Source organism: Bacillus rossius, chromosome 16 (genome assembly GCF_032445375.1).
Source record: "Bacillus rossius redtenbacheri isolate Brsri chromosome 16, Brsri_v3, whole genome shotgun sequence".
NCBI classification, from domain to species: Eukaryota; Metazoa; Arthropoda; class Insecta; order Phasmatodea; family Bacillidae; genus Bacillus; species Bacillus rossius.
Genome location: NC_086343.1, coordinates 46334382 through 46359158, shown reverse-complemented (window position 1 = coordinate 46359158; position 24777 = coordinate 46334382). Strand labels below are relative to the sequence as shown.

At 38.1% G+C, this 24777-nt stretch overlaps 2 protein-coding genes across 2 annotated transcripts in view; both read left to right on the top strand.

Moving 5' to 3' along the window:
- Positions 1-25: 25 nt before the first annotated feature.
- LOC134539949 (protein PBDC1) lies at positions 26-14302 on the top strand. Its single transcript, XM_063382333.1, has 5 exons — positions 26-202; positions 278-343; positions 3087-3146; positions 5982-6122; positions 13951-14302. Exons 1-5 carry the CDS (start codon positions 173-175, stop codon positions 14164-14166), a joined length of 513 nt encoding a protein of 170 aa, XP_063238403.1. The 5' UTR covers positions 26-172; the 3' UTR covers positions 14167-14302.
- A 2349-nt stretch (positions 14303-16651) lies between these two features.
- The window catches only part of LOC134539946 (serine/threonine-protein kinase pelle-like), a 128155-nt gene continuing 120029 nt past the window's right edge, over positions 16652-24777 (top strand). The window contains exons 1-2 of the mRNA XM_063382328.1: positions 16652-18502; positions 23157-23336. The gene's annotated coding sequence lies outside the window, so the exon portion shown is untranslated. The remainder of the gene's footprint in view (positions 18503-23156; positions 23337-24777) is intronic.

Below are 24777 nucleotides of genomic sequence, written 5' to 3'. Positions count from 1 at the left end.
AGTGAACGTCTAACATTATTAACATTTACTTTCGGAAAACGGTTTTATTTGTTGATTCTATTCAACGGTTTTATTGAATTGAATACAATAACACTAAAACGTTGAGGTTATAATAACTCCTCTTCGCATGTTCACGTAAGAATAGTTATAATCTGGATTGGAGTGACATAGAATGGCACTTGCTGGCGTGCCGGATGATGTGGTAGGTTATTGTCAACAGTGGTTTGCGGTTCTGTGTTAAATTACGTGAGATATTATGATGTGTTCACATGTGCAGGGCCCCGAAGGGATGCTAGCAGCTGCAGGTGTCTTGTCTCGACCCGCCGAGGAGTTCGAAAATGATGTAAATATGACATTTTAATTACTCTGATAGCATTAACTATGGGATTTTTAATTTATTTAGTTGCCTAGCTCATTGTGGTTGATTGGTCTGATCACTAGCCCCACCTAGGTGTTCCGGGTTTGATACCCCCAACACATTCAATAGATATGATTAGTGAGAGAGTAAAAGTTCCGTATTACGTATCATGATGTCATGTCCTTGTATACGTTGATTTGGTAGTATTCTTACAACTCAGCTTTTCCATGATATGGTATTAAAATTCCAAAAATACTTTTTTTCAGACACCAGAGATGTTTCTGTATTTACACTGTAAACAGCGTTTCAGAATTCCTACTAGTTTCTGAGAAATCACTGTTTATAACTTACATTACAATCTGTGTGCATTAACAAAGGCACCACCATTTTTCACTTTCCAGTGTGGTTCTGGGTGTGTGTGCGTATGATTTTGAGAACTTGAGTTAAATTGTGAGAGTGGTCAGTTACATTAGGGTAGCTGCATTTAAAAAAACCTGAAAACATTGTGGACTGTTGGTTGGGTTAATGTAGCTACATAAAAAATACTGTAAAATATTTTGGTAAATCTGTATTGTACGGATTAGCGCCAAAAAAAATCGTACAAATATGAAATAACTTTCATTATATGCTATCTTACGTCCTCTTTTCAGAACCGCCTGCGGAGATAAAAAATTCCAATTACTTTTGGAGATATCAAATTTTTTAATATTCATTTTTCGGTGATTTTTTTAAAAAAAAAATTTAAAAATCCGAAAATACCTTTATTCTGTGCTCTTTAACTTCCTCATTTCATTAAACCCGACGGAGATCAGAAATTCCAAATACTTCAGGAGATATGGAATTTTTTAATTTTCATGTTGTGCACTGATGCTGCGTTTCAGCGGGAAGCCTACGATTCACACATCCTTCTGGACATACCCGAATACTCACGTTGGCAAGCCTTCTTTTCTTAAAATTAGCAAGAAGTAATTAAAAATACTTTAAAACATTGTGGATGGTTGGTTATATTAGGTAAGTATAGCTACATTAAAAAAACTGTAAAATCATTTTATGGTTGCTTAGCAAATAACTTTTTAATATGTAGCTATCCAGCGCTAGGAAACCGTTTTCATGATTTCACAGTATTTTTAATGTAGCTATCCTAACCAAATCAACCATCCACAATGTTTTGAAGTATTTATAATGTAGCTAACATAACCTAATTGACCATTAGTTTTCATTAGTTGCATATTTATTTACAATAAACAAAAAAAAAACCGAAGATGCAATATCGGGCGTTTGCCTCTCGTCTGTTGAAAGAAGGCTTGCCAACGTGAGTATTCGGGTATGTCCAGAAAGATGAGTGAATCGTAGGCTTCCCGCGTCACCATTGTTGCTTGTTTACAAGTATGATTTTTTTTTTTTGCGACGTAGTTGAACGACTACATCACGTAAAAAGAAAATTACGTGAGTTCCTACTGTTCATCCTTTTTCCCGGTTTGTTAGGTCAGGTCAGCTACATTATAAATACTTTAAAACTAAACAACCATTAAAATTAATTTTTATTATTTTTAATGTCCGTTCAGTTTCAAAGTATTTATACTGTAGCTGACCTGACCTAATCTACCTTTGTCCCGTTTTGTTAGGTCAGGTCAGTTACATTATAAATACTTAAAACTATACAAGTAAAATTAATTGATATAATTTTTAATTTCCGTTTATTTTGAAGTATTTATCATGTAACTAACCTTACCTAATGGAAAATTTCTGTTATTTAGGCATTCACGCACACACGGCAAAATATAAAATGGCATCTGTTAAATGATTACATAGGGCTTGTATTGCAAAATAAGAACGGCGATATCTCCAAAAGTAATTGGAATTTTTAATCTCCGCAGGCGGTTCTGAAAAGAGGACGTAAAAGAGCATATAATGAAAGTTATTTCATATTTGTACGATTTTTTTTGGCGCTAATCCGTACAATACAGATTTACCAATATTTTTAATGGTTGCTTGGGAATAACCGATTTAATATGTAGCTATCCTAACCTAACCAACTGTTCACAAAATTTCACAGTATTTTGTTATGTAGCTATACTTACTGAACCATCCGTCCACATTGTTTTGAAGTATTCTTAATGTAGCTAACCTTACATAATTCACCATTTTTAAGATTTAATTAAAGTTCTCCAAGTCAGATACACACGCAGATCCACACGGGAACGGAAAAACTGGCGGTGGCCACATCAATTCACAGGCATTTTAATGTAATCTATAAACTGTGAATTCTCATAAACCAGTAGGAATGTAGAAACACTGTTTTCGTGGTAAATATAGGAATGTCTGTAGTGTATGAAAAAAAGTATTTTTGGAATTTTATTATTACTTTATGGTGCCTTACTGTAATAATATTACCCTCGTGGTAACACAATGAATTATCATTAATTTTAATACACATTAAAAAAAATTCCACATGACCTGACAATTTTTTTGTAATGTAACATTCCAATTTCTGTTTGGCTAGGATCTTACGATGTACTACATTAAAACATCAATCATCAAGTACCACAGGATCAATGTGTACAGGTTTATGCCAACAGGATTGTATGTGTGATACAGAAGAATTTTGGTGAGGGAATTAAGAGTTTGACGTCCTGTCAACATGGATGTCATCAGCCAGCGTTGCACGACGGGTGAAACGGTGACGGAATGTGTTTGCCTGACGTGTTGGAACCACTGTGTGTTGCAGCCGTCCATAGAGGCCTTGTGGGCCATGCGAGCCGTGGAGCACGCGGAGGTGTACTTCAACGTGAGTCTGCACTTGCCTGTTCCCTCGGCTAGGTAACACAGTGCTCTTGGAGCTCTACTCACAACAGTTAGCTACTTTAATAATATTGTAAATTGGTGTTAATGGTTGGTTAGGTTTGGTTGGCCATATTTAAAACCTAAACAGAATTTTTTTGGAACAAGTAGATAATTCTCAAAAAAACAATTTTTTATTTTTATTTTTTATTTTTATGTTTTCATAAAAGCACCTACTGTAGGAAATTACTTTATTTCTTCATGGTGGCGTAATTGCTTTCTGAATTTGTGTGTAGGTATCGTGTAGTTCCATTGTGTGACTGTCGTTTGTTTTTTCTCAATCTGCCTATCAAAGTTATGTCAGTATTGGCCAATTTACCTTTACCCAAGTGGTGATCATGTAAAAACTGTGACATTGCAGAAAGTAAAGTGTACTACTGTTGTGCAGATTTTTGATATTGTTACATTCCAGAGTTGGGCCGGCTCGGCAACCTGGAATAGTAACAAATACAATTGAAAACACTTCTAAATTTTTTTGTGTACCTATATTTAAAAATATTTTTTGTTACAAGTGACATTTTTTTCTTACAAACTGCCGCCGTCCATTTATAAGACTTAACAAAGGGAGACAACCCCGTGGGCCGACTGACCAATCACAATATTTTGTGAAACATAGGGGCCTGGGGAGACACATCACGCCACCTCAAGTTTCGCCCTGATTGGTTGGCAAAACTGCGCCCAGCGAAAATTCCAGTTTATTGCTGCGCAGTTGTGCGTTCATGTGCTGGGAATTTTCCAACGACGTACTTTCTTGAGGCGTGATAACTTGTTGGCGACAGTTTGTCGTGCCTGTCTTCCTTTCTTTTCAATCCTACCAGACTGTTCTCGAAAGTTACCATCCAACTATCCATACTATGCTTTAATATATATATATATATATATATATATATATATATATATATATATATATATATATATATATATATATATATATATATATATATATATACACATACACACACACACATATATATACATACACACACACACACACACACATATATATATAAAACGTAAATAATACACATGTTAATTTGAAATTAAAAAACAAATAATAAAACACTACTAAACATTACCTAAATTAATAATCATTAAAACACCAACAAAATATTAAAAATTAAAATAATTATAAAAATATTCACTAAAACATTAACCATAACATACCTAGTCTTATTAAAATTTGAAAAATAGTAGGGGGCGGGAATTCTGCAATGTTAGAATGTAATCATCAAAGAGTACCTATTCTCAGCGGCCAGCAGTGTAAACACTGTGCCTTGAATTGGAAGTCAAAATGTGAAAATGAACTGAAATGAAAGTGGTGCTGACTATACGTAGTGTATTCCAAGCAGGGTTATAGTGAGTTCACGTGCTCTGATAAGCGACTATAGTGAGCCATCAGTGGTAGTGCTGACACAGACTGTGAGGAAGGCTGATCTCGAAACAACTGGGGACTCTGAAGGACCAACATGCGGCTCTGACAAAGAAATTTTAAAATTGTGACAGCTTTTATTCATGGAAAGCCAGGACTAAATACCTCTAAGGAAAGGAAAGAACACGTCCTACCCAATGCTTTTGTTGTATGGTTGTGTGGTTGAAGTATTTGAGTTATGAAAGTGGGGTAAGGTTGGCAAGTAACTACATATAAACTTGTCTGTTCATTAACACCATGGCCCAGGTTGATTTGTTATTTATGTGTTTGATTCATTCCCAAGTTGTACTATCAAAACTATCATTTACTTCACCCATTTTCGCAACTACGTATGTCCCATTAAAATTCTATTAGCCAGCACCGACTGCTGTCGTTTGTCTTAAATCATTTTTAATTAGTAGCTGAAAAGCTGCTTCTATCAGAGATTATTTTAAACGTATTTGACATGATGACGTAATGTTTGTCTAAAATCTGAATGGTTACGTCAGACAATAGAAGTTGGACAAAGTAATGCTCTAGCAATCCCAACTTAGCCCCTAGTTATTTCTTCTGACGCTGTGTTTTCGCCAGGAGCCGTGGTGTCCTAGTGATCAGCCTGCTTGCTCCTCTGTGAGCTAAAGAGTTTGCCTGGTTCACACGAGGTCTCGACTGGCCAAGGGTAGCGAGGCAGCGAGCTCTTCTTAGCTTCACTCGGAGAACAACATAAGAACCAGAAAACAGTTGCCAGCTAGAAAGTGTGTGCTTCCTTGTAGCATGCACACTGAATGGCGGAAGTATGATTGTGGGGCGATTGACCCTTAGGCGGGTTGGTCTGCAGTCAGGGTGTGTACACATCACTGAAACCGCAAAAGTTATGAAAAAGTAAAGAAACTGAAGGACTCGTTACGGAAGTCGGGGTAAAAGTCCCTAAAGAAACAGTAATGGTTTTAGAAGTCGCAGAACTTCATTTTCTAGTACCTAGAGTTTTGCTTACATGAATTTGATTTTTTTTTGGGACTGTTCACTTAAAAATGTATCAAAAAAAATTATCTCTTAAAAGGTTTTCTGATATAAAATTTTACTTGTTTCTGTGAACAGTGTAGGCCTATATATTGCTTATTATGTTTAATTTTGCCAATTATATGTAAAAATTACCCTGTGATGTAAAGAAGTTGAAAGAAAACTTTTTTTGGGACTTCCTGAAAAAGTCCTGAAATATCTTTACAAGTATTTGTAGACACGCTGGTAATGTTGGACATTCCCTCAGAGGAATAGCTCATCGCCCAGAGAGGAACTGTTTGCTCGAGTGTGGGAGCCAGGCTCCGCTGGGGAACTAACTGCCTGGTGACGTGGACTCGGGACCGTGCTGTGCAGATCCTGTGCTCTGTGGACCCCCGGCTGCTGCGGCTCACCCCGCACGACGACACCATCTACCGGGAGTTCCGGGAGGAGTTCCCCGACCTGCAGGTGGCCCAGATCCCCGAGGACGACCTCAAGTCTCCCGAGGCCAAGCAGGTGTGTTCCTCGCCCCGGACACAGAACTAGCGCGGCCATTGTCTGAAGTAGCTCGGCTTCTGGGTCGTGGCCGTGTCCTTGGCGAATAATTCACCGACGTTTAGTGTCGCCATCATCAGGGAGCAGTTACCAGTAGGTAACTTGCAATGTCGACCGAAACTTCGGTGAATTATTCGCCGAGAACACTGCTACAACCAGGTAACTGCTATAAAGCCTGTAATTTTTTTTTAATGTAATGTTTTTCTCTGATAGACGGCATTATAATTGAGTGGTCAGATTACTTGCCTTTAGTCTGGGTTGAATTTCTGTTTGTACAAAACCAGATATTTCTCAAGTGGGGAATGTGGCGTATGTTTGCACATGCTACTGGGTTCTCTCGTGGTACTCCCATGCCCCCGTTCCGTTCTTTTGGCCCGTGGTCTATTCTCTGATCACCACCCATTGCCTAGCTTTGAAGTGGATTTCAGGCACATAGCGGTGCTGGCTTCGGTAGGACTTGCAAGAGCACTTGGTCGTCTGAAACCCGGACCTTGTGCGGCTCGCGTGTTACAGCACTATCTGTGTTTTTTTGGGTTGACATTAACAAATCAACTTGTGAATAGTCATTTTTTTCATAGTTAAAACTTATGATTTGCAAAACTCTTCTTACAGGTGATCTTTTAGATGTTAAGTACAACTAACTACGTATAACTAAAAGTAAACAATAATTGTGACTGTTGTAAATTATATTTATATGAAACCAACAATTGTAAACAACATTGCATATAATTCTCTTAAACATAATTGGTTGCTATAATAGATTTATTATCGTAACCCAAATTTATCATAACTATGGGAAAAAACCGTCACATTAAAATAAAATGCTAATATTAATGGCTGCACCCTTGTCAAAGAACCTCTTCTATGGAGTGATTTGGCACAGTGGTGCGCCTGGACTCTGGTTTGATTCTGTAGCGGCCGTCTTGAGTCCCTTTAGGCAAGTACTGGGACGATTCCTTACAGTGGTCATGGTCCAAGTCTGATAACTTTCCCGATCTCCTCGGTTTTTGTGAGTGTATTGTAGTCTCTAAGATCTCTCTGTCACAAGATGTTAAAAAATGGGAAGCCCTCTTTTCACAGACGAGAGAGCCAAAACCCGAATTTATGCTTTTTTTCCGTATCTTTAATGTAGCTATCCTAACCAAATCAACCGTACACAATACCGTATTGGCCCGAATATAAGGCGACCCCGAATATAAGGCGACCTGCAGTTTCAGGAGGCCAAACAAATGTAAAAATAATTTTTGGTATAAATTAATGTGAAAATTCATTATACATACATTTTGTGTTGATAAATTGTTTTTGCATTTATGTATAAAAATTAATTTATATTTATCACATTACTTATTTAAAATAAGTTTGAATGGCCTACCCTAAAAGTCAAAAGAAAACAATTAGAAAATATTTACATTTTTAAGTATTACACTAGAAATTTTTTCGTATGTTTACTCTAATGAAGCTGCATAATTGTCATCTTCAGAGCTGTTTATTTGTCTAGGGCTCGTTCCCCGTCGTTCCACCGATGTGTGATTGTTCATTTTTCACAGTTTACTGTATCTACGAATTTAAAATTTTTACAATGGCTATTAATCCCTCTTAAAATACAGCATTTAACTTTCCGTTTGACTTAAGCTACATATTACCACAGAACAAGGCGTATTACTATTTAGTAGTGTGTTAAACGTAAAAAAAGCAAACAAAGAATGCATCTTGCCGGAACAAAACAAGTGGCTAGCTGACATGATGAAGCATACGGCCAAGAATAACTTCGGTTACGTGACCGCGTATATTTGTCCATATTACTCTCTGACAGAGAGAGTCTGTTCTATGAATTTGAAAGAATAATCTATTATAATTATGAAAGGTTTTTACATAAATAAAGAGTGGATTATTAAAATAGCTTTTGAAGCAACGTACCAAATTCCTGTTAATATGGCGTCTTCGTGCGTGTTCGGCAATGTTCGTTTTACAACAAAGAAATATTGTGGAAAGACAGTTGGCAGCCGTGAATTTCCAAACATTACATCCGAAATGTTTGTAAACGTAAACAATCGTTCTGAAAATAACTGTGATATTTTAGTACAAATATTTCCGTTAAAAATCTGAAGAAAAATTACCGTAAATGTTAACACGCGATTGTACACAAAGTACAAATATGAATTGTGAAATAAAAGGTTGCCATTTTGAGATGCTTCAACATTTACGTTTTTACTCAAGAACAAATATTTTAATTTTCAACTTCAAACAATTGTCAATTACTGCAATATTAGGTGGATTTATGGTTTTTCCCCGTGTGAGGTAACAAAGTTTTAGTTAATATAAAAAATTGTGAACGTTTTGTTAAACAATGTTTCTACTGTAGCTTTCAGCTTGGAACTAATGTTTGCGGTTCTGACGTCTTGGGTGCGAAAATAAGGCGACTTCCAATTTTTGCATCTCTCGTTTATGTAAAAATGGTCGCCTTATATTCGGACCAATACGGTATTTTAAAGTATTTATAATTTAGCTAACCTAACCTAATTCACCATTGGTATCCTTTTATCAACACTGTCATATATATTTACAATGAACAAAAAAAAACCAAGATGCACGTGCACGATACAGCGTTTGGCTCTCTCGTCTGTGAAAAGAAGGCTTCCCTTAAAAAATATACAGTGGAATACCGGTACAACGTACCTCACTTTAACGTATTTTTCACTTTAACGTATTTTTTTCAAATCCCCGCCAAAAAGTGTATGTTTACAATGCAAAATTGTTTCAGTTTAAAGTATCTTAATGTTCACTATAACGTATAATTTTCACTGGCAGCTTGGCACTGCTGCCACAAAACTTACATAAAATAGTAAACAAACGTCGAGCTAAATAGCGAATGTGATCGAAAGAATAAACAGAAACCACTTACACCACCGCACCGTAAAATATAACCTCTAAAAATAATCAAAACAAACGTTTGTGCGCCTGTACCATAGATGAATATACATACGTACGCAACACGTAATGTATACAACACATCGGCATTCGATACATCGAAACACAAAGCGCGAGGTAAAAGTGTATTTAATTCAGTGGAAAGTGTCCCGCTAATGTACGTATGGTTAAATCCGTGCCGTGATTACTGTTGAGTGTTGTTTGGAATTCATTTTCATGTTACTGTTTTTAGACGCCACGTGTTAGTGCTACAATGAGTGAATCTGGAAATAAAAGAAAAAGAAAACAATTCACGCTTAAAGAAAAAGTGGAAATGCTTAAAGAACTGGATAAAGGTAAAAAGCAGGTTGAAGTTGCGAAGTCATACGGCGTTGCGGCGACGACTGTAAGTACAATTGTGAAAGACCGTGCAAAAATTGAAAAAATGTACGACGAATCTTTGTTTGATTGTGACCGCAAAAGGCTTCGTTCCGGAGATCACCAAGGTCTAGAAGAAGCTTTGAACAAATGGTTGAAAGAAACTCGTTCAAAAAATGTTCCAGTAAATGGTCCCATGCTACAAGCAAAAGCAAAGCAATTTGCTTTGCTTATGGACATAACGGACTTCCAAGCCAGTTCAGGGTGGTTGCATCGCTTCCGGGAACGACATGGCATATCATGGAAAGTTGTGTGTGGGGAGGATAAGGATGCAGACACAGAGGCGGCAAACCAGTGGAAGGAAGAAAAGCTGGAAATAATTTTTAAGTCTTACTCAATGGATGATATTTTCAACGCTGATGAAACTGCTTTTTTTTACAAGCTTTTGCCAAACAGAACAATGGCGTATAAAGGTGAGAAGTGCACTGGAGGAAAAAAAGCAAAGGAAAGGTTGTCTGTCTTGTTCTGTTGCAATGCCACTGGCACAAAAAAACTGCGGCCCCTAATCATTGGCAAACACAAGAATCCCAGGTGCTTCAAGGGAGTTTCTTGTCTTCCTGCAGATTATGCAAATAACACTCGTGCATGGATGACAAGAGAACTTTTCTCCAATTGGTTGGTTAAAACCGATAAAGAGATGCAAAAAGAAGGAAGAAAAATTCTTTTGTTGATTGACAACTGCGCAGCACACAGTGTTGATGTTAGATTGGAAAACATCAAAATTGTGTTTTTGCCTCCAAACTGCACTTCTCAGTTGCAGCCACTTGACCAAGGCATTATTCAAAATGCCAAGGTCAATTTTCGAAAACGCCTGGTCGAAAGGCTGCTCATCAATTTGAGATTGAAATTGCCCACCAACATCAATGTTCGTCAGGCTATTGAGATGATCACCGGTGGGTGGTGGAATGTCCAGAAAGAGACAATTGCTAACTGCTGGAGGAAGTCTGGCATTGTAAACTGTAATGCTGATGAGATCACTGCAACATCATCAGACCAGGATGCAAGCCAGACTGCAGCTGCAGCACAAACATGTGAAACCAATGATATTGACCCCCAAGTATGGCAGGAAGTATCAGCCTCCATGCAGTTTGATGCTGTATCATTCACAGACTATGCCTCTGCTGATAACGAAATAGAAACAACACCAGGGTTGACCGACAGTGATATCATCAGTGAAGTCATTCAATCACAGTCATCAAAAGCTGAATCAGATGATGATTCTGACTGTGAAGAGCTACCTGTGACTGCAACGGAAGCTGTTCTGAGTGTAGAAAAACTAAACAAATTTATCTCTAAACATGAAAAGGTCCCAGAAGAGATCAGGAAATCTTTGCACAACATAGAACATTTTGTTCAACAGAGCATCATTAAAAATCAAAAACAAACTGAAATAACAAAATTTTTTAAAAAATAAATGAACTTTTGTTTTGCAGAAACTGATGTAATGTATTCGCCAATGTTAATGCCATGTGTTGTTATAACTATTTTTGATTAATTTTATGATTTTTTTTCTTTGAAGTGATAATATGTATGTATTTATCAGTACTTAGTCATAAATGTTAATGCCATGTGTTATAATTATGTTTTTTTTTCTTTAAAAGTGATAATATGTATGTATTTTTCTGTACTAAGTCATCAATATTAATGCAGTGTGTTATAATAATGCTATTTTTGATTCATTTTGTAATTTTTTATTTGAAGTGATTATATGTATGTATTTTTCAGTACTAAGTACTTTCAGTACTAAGTATAAAAACTGGAGGTCCCTGTAAGTACTTAGTACTGAGATTCTACTGTATCCTCTTCTTATTTAAGGTTCATGCCACCATTATTGACACTTACATTCTACATATAATTATAAAACTAGAATATTAATACTTGTGTTTTTAGGTAAACTTTTTGTCAGGGAAACTTAGGTTCAAAAGAGGGATGTGTATCGTGATACATAGCATTTTTTTTAAAGTGAAACCTCTTAAGCTGAGGAGGCTGCAATTTTCCAACGTTATGAAAATTCTGATCGCATGAGGAAAACAGTTAGGTGTGTGGTGGGGGAACCTGCAGAGCAGGAGAGTGCGTCAGCGGCGACGCCACTCCAACGCATGCACTAGCGGTCGAATGGGAAGACTGCAAAGAAGGGGGGGGGGGATAGTTACGTAGCACGCTAACTGTTAGTTATAACGACCAAAAATGGAGTCAAGTAGAAACGATGCAGCACTTAACGCTGCTGGTGTTTGTCTACTCCTGTTTTCAAAATGGCTAACGACTAACGCTACCATATTTCTTTAATTTTATTTCAAATATCTACTGTTTGTTCATTCGTGTGGATTTGTGCAATTAACTTTATAAGTAAAATTCATTTTCAGGTCAATATTGTGATTGAAAATGTAAAAAAGACATATAGATAAGTGTATATAAGTGTAATTTATTTTTGGTATGTGAACACTGTGATTTGAAATGTCAAAAGGACTTATTGACTTGTGAGATAGACTTTACAAGTGTAAGTTATGTTCAATTGGAGTGTGTGGGTTTATATATATATATATATATATAATTGGGATCATACTCACATCCTTACTACCGTGTTTTATCGCTTAAAGGTCGCACGCACGTAATCGTCGCAACCATATTTTTGGCTGTCAAAACTTCTTGCGTAAACGTCAGATGATGTTTTTGGTACCGCTAGTAGATGCCGAGCGCTTTGTGTAGGTATCTTTTCCGTATAAAACTATCTATTTTAAAGTAGAAATCTAATATTTATTCGGTCATTCCCACTTACTTAATAAATTAACTGAAAAATACGAAGTTGTTTGACGTGTAAATTTTCTTATAAAGACGTTTCTAAACGTTATTTCCTTTATCTGATCGCCTGCGTTGCCGCGGTGTAGGTATAATCTAAAATTTAATTTTACCACTTATTTATTTAATTAACGAAAATACAGAAGTTGTCTGATGTGTACATTTTCTTTTAAAGACGTTTTTAAACTGTATTTCCTTTATCTGATTGTCTGCGTTACTGCGGCGTACTGCTTATTCGTGTTTGGTTATGTTGCTTCCCGTATAGAGCGCGCACACGTAGTCGAATATTGATATCTCGCCGATTGGATGCAACGCGCGCTCTCTGCCAACTACAGATTTAACTACATTTTATAGCCTGCATTCTTTCATGGCAAGTGTGTACTACGACATGTTAGTTCACGTCAGATTCAAGTGGCTTGCGTTCGCTTTAGAGTTTTGGTTATTACATTTTAAGTTGAAGAAAGGTTTTTGTTTAAGGAATTATTAATATAGATTGTTTGGCGTGCTATTGTATACTCCACTTTTTTTAAATAAACGTACTTTCCATGAACGGGTTTTGTTTTTATGAATAACTTTACCTAACAAATTTTTTTTTCCACATAATCAACGTACCCCTACTTTTCAAACTTGATTTTAGAATAAAATGTACGACGATTATACGAGAAAACACGGTATACTCAATTATTATATATCTTTCAATTAAAAAAAATTAACAATTTATCTTTATCTATACCTATTAAGGAATAAGTTTCACTTGTCACCTTTGGACTCCACGCACACACTTCTTCTACTCAAGTAAATATGGTGCTAATTAAATAATTTCTTTCAGTGAAATACTGAAGGCATTTCAAATTATTATTGAAGTGGCACACCTGAACACTTACGTGGTTCTGCCACACATCTGTTTTTATAAACACTGGTATAATATAATATTTCAATATTTCAAACTAATGTACGTATGTTATTTAATTTGTATATTACATAGACTTTAAAGTTGTGCCTCCCATTTCAGCTCATGATTATATATTTATATTAATCACTGATCAACTTTTAGACTTTTTCAATTGTTTAACTTTCACGAAATGAAAAATTTATACAGCGCATACTTTTTGCATGATTACCTGCCAAAGTTACATTTTTAAAGTTTTTGGGTTGTACAAATAAGGAAAATTTAATTTATTTCAGAACTGAAACTTTTTAGGTTTAACCGCAATGCCACTGGCTACTTCATTATATGGTTTGCATTTCTATCACAAAAACTCATTTCATGTTTCTCTGCTGTCGAAATCGTAACAAATTTGAAAATTTTGAAATTTCAGGTAAAATTAATTAATATTTTCTGAAAGAAATGCAATCCATATCATGAAGTAGCCAGTGGCATTGCAGTTAAACCTAAAATGTTTCATTTTTTTTTTTTCCATAAATTAAATTCTCCTTATTTGAAAAACTCAAAAACGTTAAAAATGTAACTTTGGCAGCTAATCATGCAAAAAGTATGTGCTGTATATATTTTTTCATATCGTGAAAGTTGAGCAATTGAAAAAGTCTACAAGTTAATCTGTAATTACTGTATAAAATGTGTACCTGAAACGGGAGGTGGTACCTGAACTGCCGCTCGGGTGACGCGGTGTGCCGCGCGTGTTGGCAGAAGTGGCGGCCGTTCTGCGAGCGCTTCCAGGGCGTGATCGAGGACTACAACCTGGGCACGCTGCTGCGCCTGGACGGCGCGGGCGAGTACTCGGAGCAGAACACGGTGCTCGTCACCCGCATACAGTTCTACGCCGTGGAGCTGGCACGGAACCGCGAGGGGGTCAACGACGGCGTGCGCGACCGGTTCAAGCCGCGGGGCAGGCAGGGGCCGTGACGGCTCCTGGCGTCCTCGTCCGAGTCCAGTCACGCACTTTATTGCTTCTCATCTCAAACCCGTTATATTGTACAAAACAAAATTATTTTTATTAAGTTTTCTTGAAATTGAAATAAAACTTAATATTCTTACATAATCATTGATTTCTTACCAAATTTTTTTTTTTATTGGAAATACTGTATCAAGTCCTTTGTTCTTTCGAAATGTGAAAAAAATTATATATATTATTAAATAGTTAATTATTAACATATATTATACATAACACAATTTAGTTTTATGAAACATTTTTTTTTTTGCATCCAGGTTTAAAATTATGGTGTTCAAAGAGACTGAGAGGAAAAGGAAAACTTAACATTTCACGTAATGAGCTTCAGCTTAGTTTTGTTTCTTTATTTACATCTAGACACCTTAAAAATTAATTAATCCTTTACAATTTAATATAATATAGCATATACATATGGGCTGTATCCGAATACATAGGGATGCGTCCTTAGCACACACATCCCTACATCCCTTAGCAAATGCAGCCACAATGTAGAGGACGCATTTCTAATGGATGGATAGTATCAGAATATAGGGTTGTGCGATTCCATGATTTTCAGTTCGATTCGATTCTCACCACAAGAGTTGAAATTCGATTCCGATTTCGATTCTTTGGGTAACTTTATCTACATAGTCATTAGTCTGGTAGGACTAACTAAAAAAAAATTGCATTTATTTTGAACCATATGTATTTAACTTAAATGAATAAGAAATACAATTCTGGAAGATGACTGCGGCCCTTAAACTTGCCACAATTTTCATCCATTACTTATTTAATCACTTCACCACTGTTTAAAGATGTCAAATGTTACCAACGGTAAAGTCAGCTGCCTCACTGGAGTCACCGAGATAGTGCGATGCGTGCTGCGCTAAGAAGTATAATTTATTAATTAACCTACATTTGCACATATGAAGTATGCAGCATGGCCTAGCCAGTAGGTTTATTTAAATTAAAACCAATAAGTAACATATATTTCTTTGTTTTTTTCAACAAGATCTGTTCCCCTAAAAACGGAAAAAATACGTAAATATTATTAATTTATTAACTTCACGAAGTTAAACCACACAACAATGATCAGCTTTAATTAAGTTTTGTAAAAGGCAAAAGCATAAACAGTAAACAGTACTTCGATACTGACAGAATGTTACGATTCAGTGATTCGATTCCTTTGTGTCTCGGCACACGCAATCTATGATAAATGGTGGCCTGTCATGGTAGCCTACAACTCACGTAGTTTCGGTTCCCTACCACGTTCGTGCAACTTCGGATTTCTCTCAAAAATTGAAATTAAAAAAATTCGAAGGGTTGGGTTAGGTCAGTCACAACATGCTTTTTTTCATTGGAAACTTCTGATTTAGTGGCTGAAGTGGCGTTAAACCCAAAATGCAAAACTTCGGAAATCTTCGGAAATTCTTGCAGGGAACCGAAACTACGTGAGTTGTAGGCTTCCCGGCGTGTCAAATGGTCTATACGTCCGGCACCGCTAAAATATTTTTATGTCGTGAATGTTTTAATGTTGGTTATTCTGTTAACAGAAGACCGTCACAGAATGGCGATCTTTGTAAATGTATGGTTGAACAAGGAACTATTTTAACTGTTAACAAAAAATTGTGCGTTGATAGTTGTAAAATTCATTTTTAATATGTGTTATTTATTTTTCAAAACAAATAAACCAACAATATTTTTTTCCCGTGCAACATGAGAAATGGTCATGAGTAATATGCCGTAAGTAGGCAGAAATAAAAATGTTTGAGCAGATTGTTAAACTATTTCATAAGCAAGCAGTTTTCGTATGGTATTTATCTTTGCAAGCCTAAACAGTTAGTGGTTCTGAACGTGTAAATTATATCATACACGATCTTTGAAAATAATTTAATGTTCGGCCTAACCTATATTTCATAACGTTATGAAATTTGCTTGAGTGAAAGTGCGCGGCAATTTTACGAGTTACATTAATGATAATTGATGAATAAATTTATTTCTAGCAATCAGTTGAACGGTAACTGTCAATTTCTTCGATTTTTTTACTTTTGAAAAAATTGCCAGAATTTTTCGATTCCAAATTTTAGTTTCGGTTCCGGGTTCAAATAGTTGAGGAATCGAATCGAAGTTGAAATTATCGAGTACCCGCACATCCCTATCAGAATACTTTTACTGCTAGCACCACCTGTTGACTGTCAGTTGTACTAATATTCACGCAGCCATTTTGTGTAGGGATTTCTACGAATATTCAGCAAAACGTAAATAATAAATACCTACCAATTAAAAAATAATGTAACATGTATGTTATACATGTTAGCGATCCAATTAAAATACATTTTATAAATTGTAAACTTAAAAAATACTTATGAGTTTTGAATTATACTATAAGTTTAAATTCGTATTTTTATGATATTTATTAACGTCTTCATTTGTCTCTGTTTAAGTTATCACTTTCGCTTATAATGTTTTAAACCAATCTTATGCTGAAAATCTGAAGTAATATTATACACAAACAAAATAAAACCCGATTCCGAAGCTAATGGATGTAGGGACGCGTTAGTGGATGTGAGTGTCGCATCCCTAGAAATCTCGAATTAGTGGATGCGTGAAGGGATGCATCGGCATCCCTTGTGAGAATTTGGATTCAACACAAAGATGGCCGCGTCCACTACGATGCACTTTTAGTGGATCCCTTAGCTAAGGGATCCATTAGGCCAGTATTCGGATACAGCCATGGTATATCTTTTACACAAATTTCTACTCAAATAGGCACTCATGTTGCAAATTTTATGTTTCTCATCAAAAGTATTTCCAAAACGGAGCACTTGGAGAAAAAGTGTATAAGAGTATAAATGTTGCAAATTTAATGATTAACATAAATGGTCTGTAAAAATTTTTTAAAATATCTAACCATTTTAATTATACTGGCAAATATCTACTTGCCCTGCTGTGCCACTATTTTGTGCTACTTGTGCTCCAAATCTCGGCCACTTTTATGGACACTGTCAGTCACGGGAAGAGCTTAGTTGAAAAACTACTCTCTCTGCCTCGAAACTGTATCACTTATGCCACTTGACTACCTCCTGAACACACACAGATATCACAGATAAGAAGAAGCTTGTAGAAGCTTATTTTTGAGGAAGCAGATATCTTATTCTCATAAGCAAATTAAAAACTTTAAATGATATTTCTCTAGTCCTTGTACCTTTTATTGTAGAAGCTTGATTTTAAGGAATGCGCAGGTGGAAAAGAAAGAGTGCTAATAGAGTTTGTCTCAGGATACCTCCCACTTCCCTGTGCCTGCTAGGGAAAGCCACTCTGACCACTCTCTCCCGTACAACCACCCTCTATCACTGTATTGTTTAATTCTTTTGTAGACAGCTTTACTTCTGCAGGGACAAGATATAATTTTTTTTTCTTCATATCTGTCACTTCCTGTACTGAAAAAAGTGGCAACAGAAAAGCTTTCATAAAAATTACATATTTAACTGACTCGACAAACTTCAAGATGGCAACTTGAAGAGCCCGTCCCTTCTTAAGTGTGTTTTTCCCTCCTTTCCAACCTCAGTTGCTTCCTCTCTCTCTACGCGTGTGCTGTGAGCTCGTTTCTTGTTTAACTGTGTATGGAACTGTAAAGTCGTCCTGAGTTGTCACGTCTGCTTCAAAGAGCCAACACCCAATGTAGTTTTGGCCCGGTCCTCTCTGTTACTTTTCACAAGGGTGGCGTGACTAATGTAAGCTGAACAAAAGTAATTTTAACTTTGCAGTTTTGTTTAAATTTCTGTTTCAGACCTGCTCTTGAGAAGTTGTTTTTTGGCTTTAAATTCATCACTTCGATCTATTGTTGCTTTCTTTAAGTGGCATGATAATAGCTTGATAGTTTTCGAATATGGCTCTGGGAAGTGTCTATTGCCAGGGCATTTTAATCCACGAGTTGATTATAAAATTATGTCACGAACGTGAGCGGCCTGGCGGCCCTGCACGGCCACTGACGTCACGCGCACATACGTGCGGGGATCAGAGAGGCCCGGCCTTGCCACCCTCCTTCCTCGGTGCTGTCATCCATCCCTTAGCAGCCCGGGAATTCCGCGGGCTTACAGAGGCCACTGCCTGGAGTGGCGCGAATAAGTGCCGTTGTTCTGGATGCTTCGAGCATCGGGTCAGACATGTCACAACCACTCCAGTCGGTTCCAGAAAGCCGGCCGGCGGGTATAAAAGCGGCAACGCCGGCCTCTGTGGGAGTTCCGACCGGCGAGTTGAGTGAAGTGCGAGTGCAACAGAGTGGTGCAAGACTATGCAGACAGATGCGTGGTAAGGGGTGAACCATTATTGTATTATTGTTTATCCTAGCTCCAGGAGTTTGAACTGTGGACTCAACAGATACTTATTGATTTGTGATACAGACATTAAGTGTGGGGATTTAATTAGTAATGTAAATATTAGTAGCAAATAAAAGTTAATTGGGCTATCCTTATGCACCCATTTTCCCCACTCAACATTTGTGTCAGAATTGGGATATTCCTTATTAAAGGATATAGGATTAATTAACAGTGAACTGAAAAAATATTAAAATCGCAAAAAAATTAATTATAATTTAGATTTTAGAGACTGAAATTAGTATCAGGAAATGTAGTTACTTCGAGTGTAGTTGTAGTAAAGTTAGTGTTAATTTTGAGTAGGATTTTAGACAAGTTTTTAGGTGAAATTAGAGTGTAGATAGTGACAGGTGCGGACAAGGAAGATGGCGGCCGATGAACTTAAGAACATAATGGCATTCTTGGCCGAATCAGGGTCTGAAGAGTGGCCAAGAAGAGATGAAGATTGAAATGAAGAACTGCCAAGAAGAGGTGAAGAATGATATGAAGACTGAGATTGTCGACATGAAAAAGAACCAAGAAGAAATTAAGGGGGTCAAGAATAGATGCAAAACGAAATAGTTGCTGCTCAAAAATAAATGAAGATCGATTGAACCAGAATTCAGTTTGAGGGTAAAGTAAAGTGTTTGGAGCATCATCTCACACAACAGGAACAACAGTTAATTCAACTCAAACAAGAAACTAACGGGGTGAAGCTGTAACCAAGGAGTGCCGATGGATGATCAAAGAAGCTTCTGCTGCTAAGACCAGAAGAAATTCTCCGGGGAAGTCACGGAGAAAGGTGCTGCCAAAGACCACCCAAAATACAAACCACTTTCCTTTGATGGCCAGTCTTCATGGACGGTGTACAGACGAAAGTTTGAGGCAGCCGCTGAAGAGAATGGCTGAGGCGATGAGGAAAAGGCTACAGCACTTTTTCTGGCCTTGCGAGGATCTCCACTCAAGCTGCTTCAGACCATACCAGTTTCGGAGTAGAAGGACTATTCGGTACAAGTAGAAGCTCTTGAGCTAGGGTATGGCAACTGACACATGGGCGAGGTGTATAGAACAGCCCTGAAGACACGTCTGCAGCGGTCTTCTCTTCAGAAACATTTCAGGGATTTGAAGCTGAAATTGAGTGTCTTGTGTAGCTCGCCTACCCAGAATCACCAACAGAGTTCCGCCTGCAGCTAGCTCACAGTGCGTTTATAAATGGACTCAGAGATGTGGAGGTTCAGCAAACTCTTTGTATGGCCCGTCACAAAAATATCTGCGATGCTCTTGTTCATGCCCTGAAAATTGAAAGTGCCTGCATTGCCTCAAGAAACATGAGCACCATAGCAAGGCAGGCTGTGATCGAACCGTATCCCCGCAAGTGAATTGCAGCTCGGGTACTAACGAAGAGTTTACACTCGGGTAGTTAAGGAAGCTTTCCGAATGTTTCACAGTTTTGAACAACAAGAGGTCGCCCATGCTTCGCATGTCAAGAAAGGGGACAAGTCCAGCATGACTGCCCAAATCGTGGGAGAAAACCGAAGGAGGAACAGCAATGCAACAATGGGATTAAGGAAGATGAAAATTCGAAGGTTCAAGGAGCAGTAAGTCGCCTACGGTGTTCTGCGTGCCAGGGACAAGGGCATGTTCAATGAAGATGTCCGGAATGGAAACATGCCCAGCTGGGTTGCCTGATGGAAAGGGAGGCATCGTGGCAGTAAATGCAGTAGAGCGAGGTCCATAGTAATCGTGAAGCAGGACTATGGCCTCGAAGAGTTGGAAGACAGCCACAATGTTACATCTGTCAAAAAATGGGCCATATCCAGTACAATTGCCAGATGTGTAAGATGCTTTACAGTATGGACAACAACAGCACAGTGTTGCCTGTTCGGGACGAACATGTTTAAGGAGGGGAGCAGTGTTACGAACGTGGACGGTAAGGGCACGACACACACCAGGTACCTGAGCGGCATGGCGGCCCAGCATGGCCACTGACGTCTCGCACGCATATTTTCGCCTCCCCCTTCCCTCCTCCCTTAGCAGCCTGGGGATTCCGCGGGACTCTTGAGGCCACTGCGTGGTGGCCTGAAGAAGCGCTGCTGTTCTGGATGCTTCGAGCATCGGGTCGGCCTGGGATGACGCGACATGTCACACACACGCTAGGCTGTTCCTGAAAGACGGCCACCAGGTATAAAAGTGGCGACGCCGGCCTCCGAGGGAGTTCCAAAGGGCGAGTTGAGTCAATGAGAGTTCTGCAAGCAGCGCAGACATGGAGCGATGGGACCGTGCGTGTGTAACCGAGCGATGCAAGACTGTGTATGGACAGGTGCGAGGTAAGGGACTGGACAAGTATTTAGTGATCTGTGAACAGACATCAAGTGTGGTGATATAAGTAATTTAAATATTAGTAACTAATAAAACTTTATAAAATTATTTTGGCTATCCTTGCGGACCCGTTTTCCCCACTTATAACATCTAATTGTGGTTTTCATTCAAATTGTAATTGTCCATACCTGTCTAGCGACTCTGCTAGAATGCTTAGGGGTCATTCCATTGTTACGGACGGGACAGTTAGATCTTTAAAATAATGTTGCACACTGTCTCAAATATATTATTTAAACATTTTATCAATATCTACAGTTAGTCACCATTAGTACGTATTATACAACTTCCAATTGTTGATGTACGAGATAATTATTAATTTTGACCCTTGAATTATACATCTTTTTGGTATTGTTACGGACGGGACACAGTTTGGACAGGACGGCAAAGGTGAGTTTTTCACCAAATATTTTCTGTGAATTATGAAGTGATTTACATCCAGTTATTACAATACATGGTATAGTAGTAGTTAGTTCAAACATGCATAACCTCCTGAAATCAGAACTTAGTTTTAATAACCACCAATAAAATGTTTTTGAGAAAGTGACACGTTACGGATGGGACAAAAGTCTGAATGACAATAACACTCTTAATTTAGTACTTTGGCTTAAATAATTTTCTTAATGAACAGAACATAATTACATTTAATAATATCAGCATATATGATGCTATTAAATGTCCATTTTAAAGTTATTTTTGGCCTCTGAATCAAAGAGGAATACTAAATATTTTCTGAAAATCATTAAGTGTTTGTATCCAATTAATATACTATTTAGTATCTAGATAATGAGAAGTTAAAAGTATACTATATACTGACATAAAAAATTAAGTTTTAAGCAACAGTTAAAATGTTTAGTTAGTGAGTGACCTGTTACGAACGGGACATGACCTGGGACACAATATAATTTACAATACCACCTTACTGAACATAACAATTTGGTTTAAAAGTTACTCCTTAATGAACACAACAGCAAAAATTCTAACATCATCAGTCATTTCAGTATCGTAAATATTTTTTTAAGTTCAGAAAAGCAGATTCTACATAATCGCAGGAATTATCTTTTCAAATTTGTAAAAAAATCCTATCTCTAAGCTGTTTTAACTCAGGTTCTGGAAGTAAACCTATCACTTTTGAAAAGTTCACAACATATTTCTTCCTCGTATCAGTTTTAAAAAGAATGTCCTGGCATGCATCGCGTACAACCTGCTCCATGTAGAAAATCTCAATGCTGCCATCTTCTACTCCTCCCTGGCTCACCACTACATATTTGTGTTTACCTACTCTGCCCTACTTGCTCAATGAGTAGGGACTGCCCTCCTTGAACATTGTTCTTGGTAAGCTTCTGCACAACACACTCTTCATCTGTCTCCGAATCACGAATCAGTGTACACTTTACGGTAATATGGAATTCTGTTCCTTGGCTTCAACTCTCAAAGTAAAGAATTTTGTACATTACATGCTTCTAAATTTGTTAATATTATTATAGAAGTGCTCATGTGAATGTTGGTTATTAGCACATGTTTAGGTAAATTCGCAATAATTTACAAAAAACAACAAAATGATTATATATTATAATAAATCTTTAAAACGTTACAGACAGGACAAATCTTAAAAAAGTGATTTATTAGTCCAGAAAATTAATAATCAACATTAAACTTTGAGGTTCTGTTAACATCTAGTTGTAGTATCTAGTCATGTATGATAAGCAATTACTTGATTAATATTTTATGCTGACGTCAGCCGGGGCTTCGCCCCACGAGCCTGATCATCCTCCGTTCCCTTTCCCACCACCTTTCCTACCCGGCATTTGTGTCGTGACGTACGTAGCCATGTGAGATTCAAACTGCGCGCCACAAACTACAGCAAGAGGGCGCTTAGCTGTAGTGCGCCGCACCTCTAATATATATTAATTAATATTGTAATCCTAATCTTTTTCTTTCCGCCCCAAAACAGTGTAACGATGGCTATGCATGTGAGTGTCTTTTAATTAATAACTTCATGATCTTTTGTTATTTAATAAGTCCAAGCACGAACAAGGACGCTCCCTAGCGGGCGACGGAGGAACTAGCATGAAACTCATTTGAACCCTGTTTTATGTTTATAAGTAATTATTACAGACGGTCTGGACATGGAAGTAATTTAATAATTATTGTAAAATGATTTATGTATTTTCTAATATTAACCCAAGGCACGCTACAGCAAAGTTGTAACGGTAATTGTGTTCGGCGCGAAGGGCGCCATGTTGCCTCCCGCAAGCCAGGAGTTCAGCCCAGTCTCTCTCTCCCGCCGGCCGAGGGCGGACGAGTCTCTGCCTTGAGGCGACCACGTGCGTGGTCCGCCTCCTCACCTAATCTAATTCGTGCCTCGGGCGTTTAAAGCTGTATCAACGGAGGATCGTGTAAGGACGTGTACCGTGAGTAAAATAAAAACCAATTAACTGAGTTACGTGTTTTGTGTTCGGGGGGGGGCCACGTGGGTCCTTAACCTGGTCAGCGGCATGTGGGACGCCCTGAGAGCCCACTGCGGTAATTAGGAGCGTGCCCGACGCTGAGAGCGGGCTTAGGTAGGGACAGAAGCTGCATAAAACATCAGGAGGGCTAATATCTCGCCGCACACGGGCCACGTAACGCCCTGAGTTAGTGTCTTCCAGCCGGGTCCACGTGCCCACTCACGTGGTGGCACCCATTAATTTCCACAGATATTCTCACCTCAACACCGGTACGCCCTCAATGCGTATAATAAACTTTCTTACTTTTTTGTTACGGATGGGACACCATCAAATAGGTCTTCAAAAAACACTATCTGAAACCTCTGAAAAATAACTACAAAAACCATACAGATAGCAGCCAAATGAACTGGTCTTTTCCCACCAAAACACAGCTGTTAAAGAAAAACATATATAGCCAATGTTAAAGGAGCGCCAACTTGACTTGTTTATATCATAATATATGGTAATTATTATGTACCCATTTTAAAATGAAAAGTTATTTATGAAAAATTAAAAATAATCGAAAAATGCATACATTTCTGGTTAATTAAGGATATGTTGGGTAGTTATAGTTTTATAAAAACATTTTATGTTATGTTTTAGTTTTACACAATTTGGTCCTTTTTGGCATGGAATGGCCGTTAGGCAACAGTTGGTATTTCATATTTAACTGCCAGTATTTTGCATGGCTCTCTTATAGTTAGTTGTTGAGTCTTTCCTTTAGTAATGTTCGCTTAGTGGGGTTACATCACCTCTACTCATTACAATACAGAAAGACCTACATTATTCAAATTCCAGCATCTAGGGATTAGGGTAGGTGGGTAATCCTACATTCACTCTCTGCCCCTGTAGGAAGGGAGAGGGGGTAAAACCTGCCGTCGTCCGGGGTCTCGGGCTCGAGTCCCGGTGTGGCTCCTAGTGGGAAAAGGCGGTTCTTGCTACGTATTGTCCGGGTGGGCGCCAGACTAGCTCGGTTCTAGTCGTGAGTTTGGGGGTCGTGGATGTATGTGCCCCTGCGTGGCCCACTAGGGCCGGCGGCGGTGTTGCGTGAGATGATTTTAAATAAGAGGCGTGGAGTTGAGGTGGTGGTGTCGTACCTTTTATTCATAGGAACGAGTCGTACACAATACAACACTCTACAGAGGTCCCCGGGGGGGGTTTACTCGTTATTCCGTGGCGCCGTATGGTTTGTGTTCCGCGTTACGTGGCCTCGGACGCTGTTACGTCTCATACGTCTCACTGGTTACACAGGTAACGTAATTTCGTAACACAAAGGCGGGACACAAAATACACTGAATTAAGGGGGTGCGCACAAGTTACGTTGCACTCGTTACTCGGGTAACGTAAGTTAGCAATACAAAGTACG

What these genes read in the sequence shown, in the direction of transcription:
- LOC134539949 (XM_063382333.1), top strand. Translation starts at nt 173, where the DNA reads ATGGCACTTGCTGGCGTGCCGGATGATGTG. An exon ending in CCGAGGAGTTCGAAAATGAT is followed by an intron (nt 344 to 3,086) that starts GTAAATATGACA and finishes TGTGTGTTGCAG; the next exon opens with CCGTCCATAGAGGCCTTGTG. An exon ending in ACGCGGAGGTGTACTTCAAC is followed by an intron (nt 3,147 to 5,981) that starts GTGAGTCTGCAC and finishes CGTGCTGTGCAG; the next exon opens with ATCCTGTGCTCTGTGGACCC.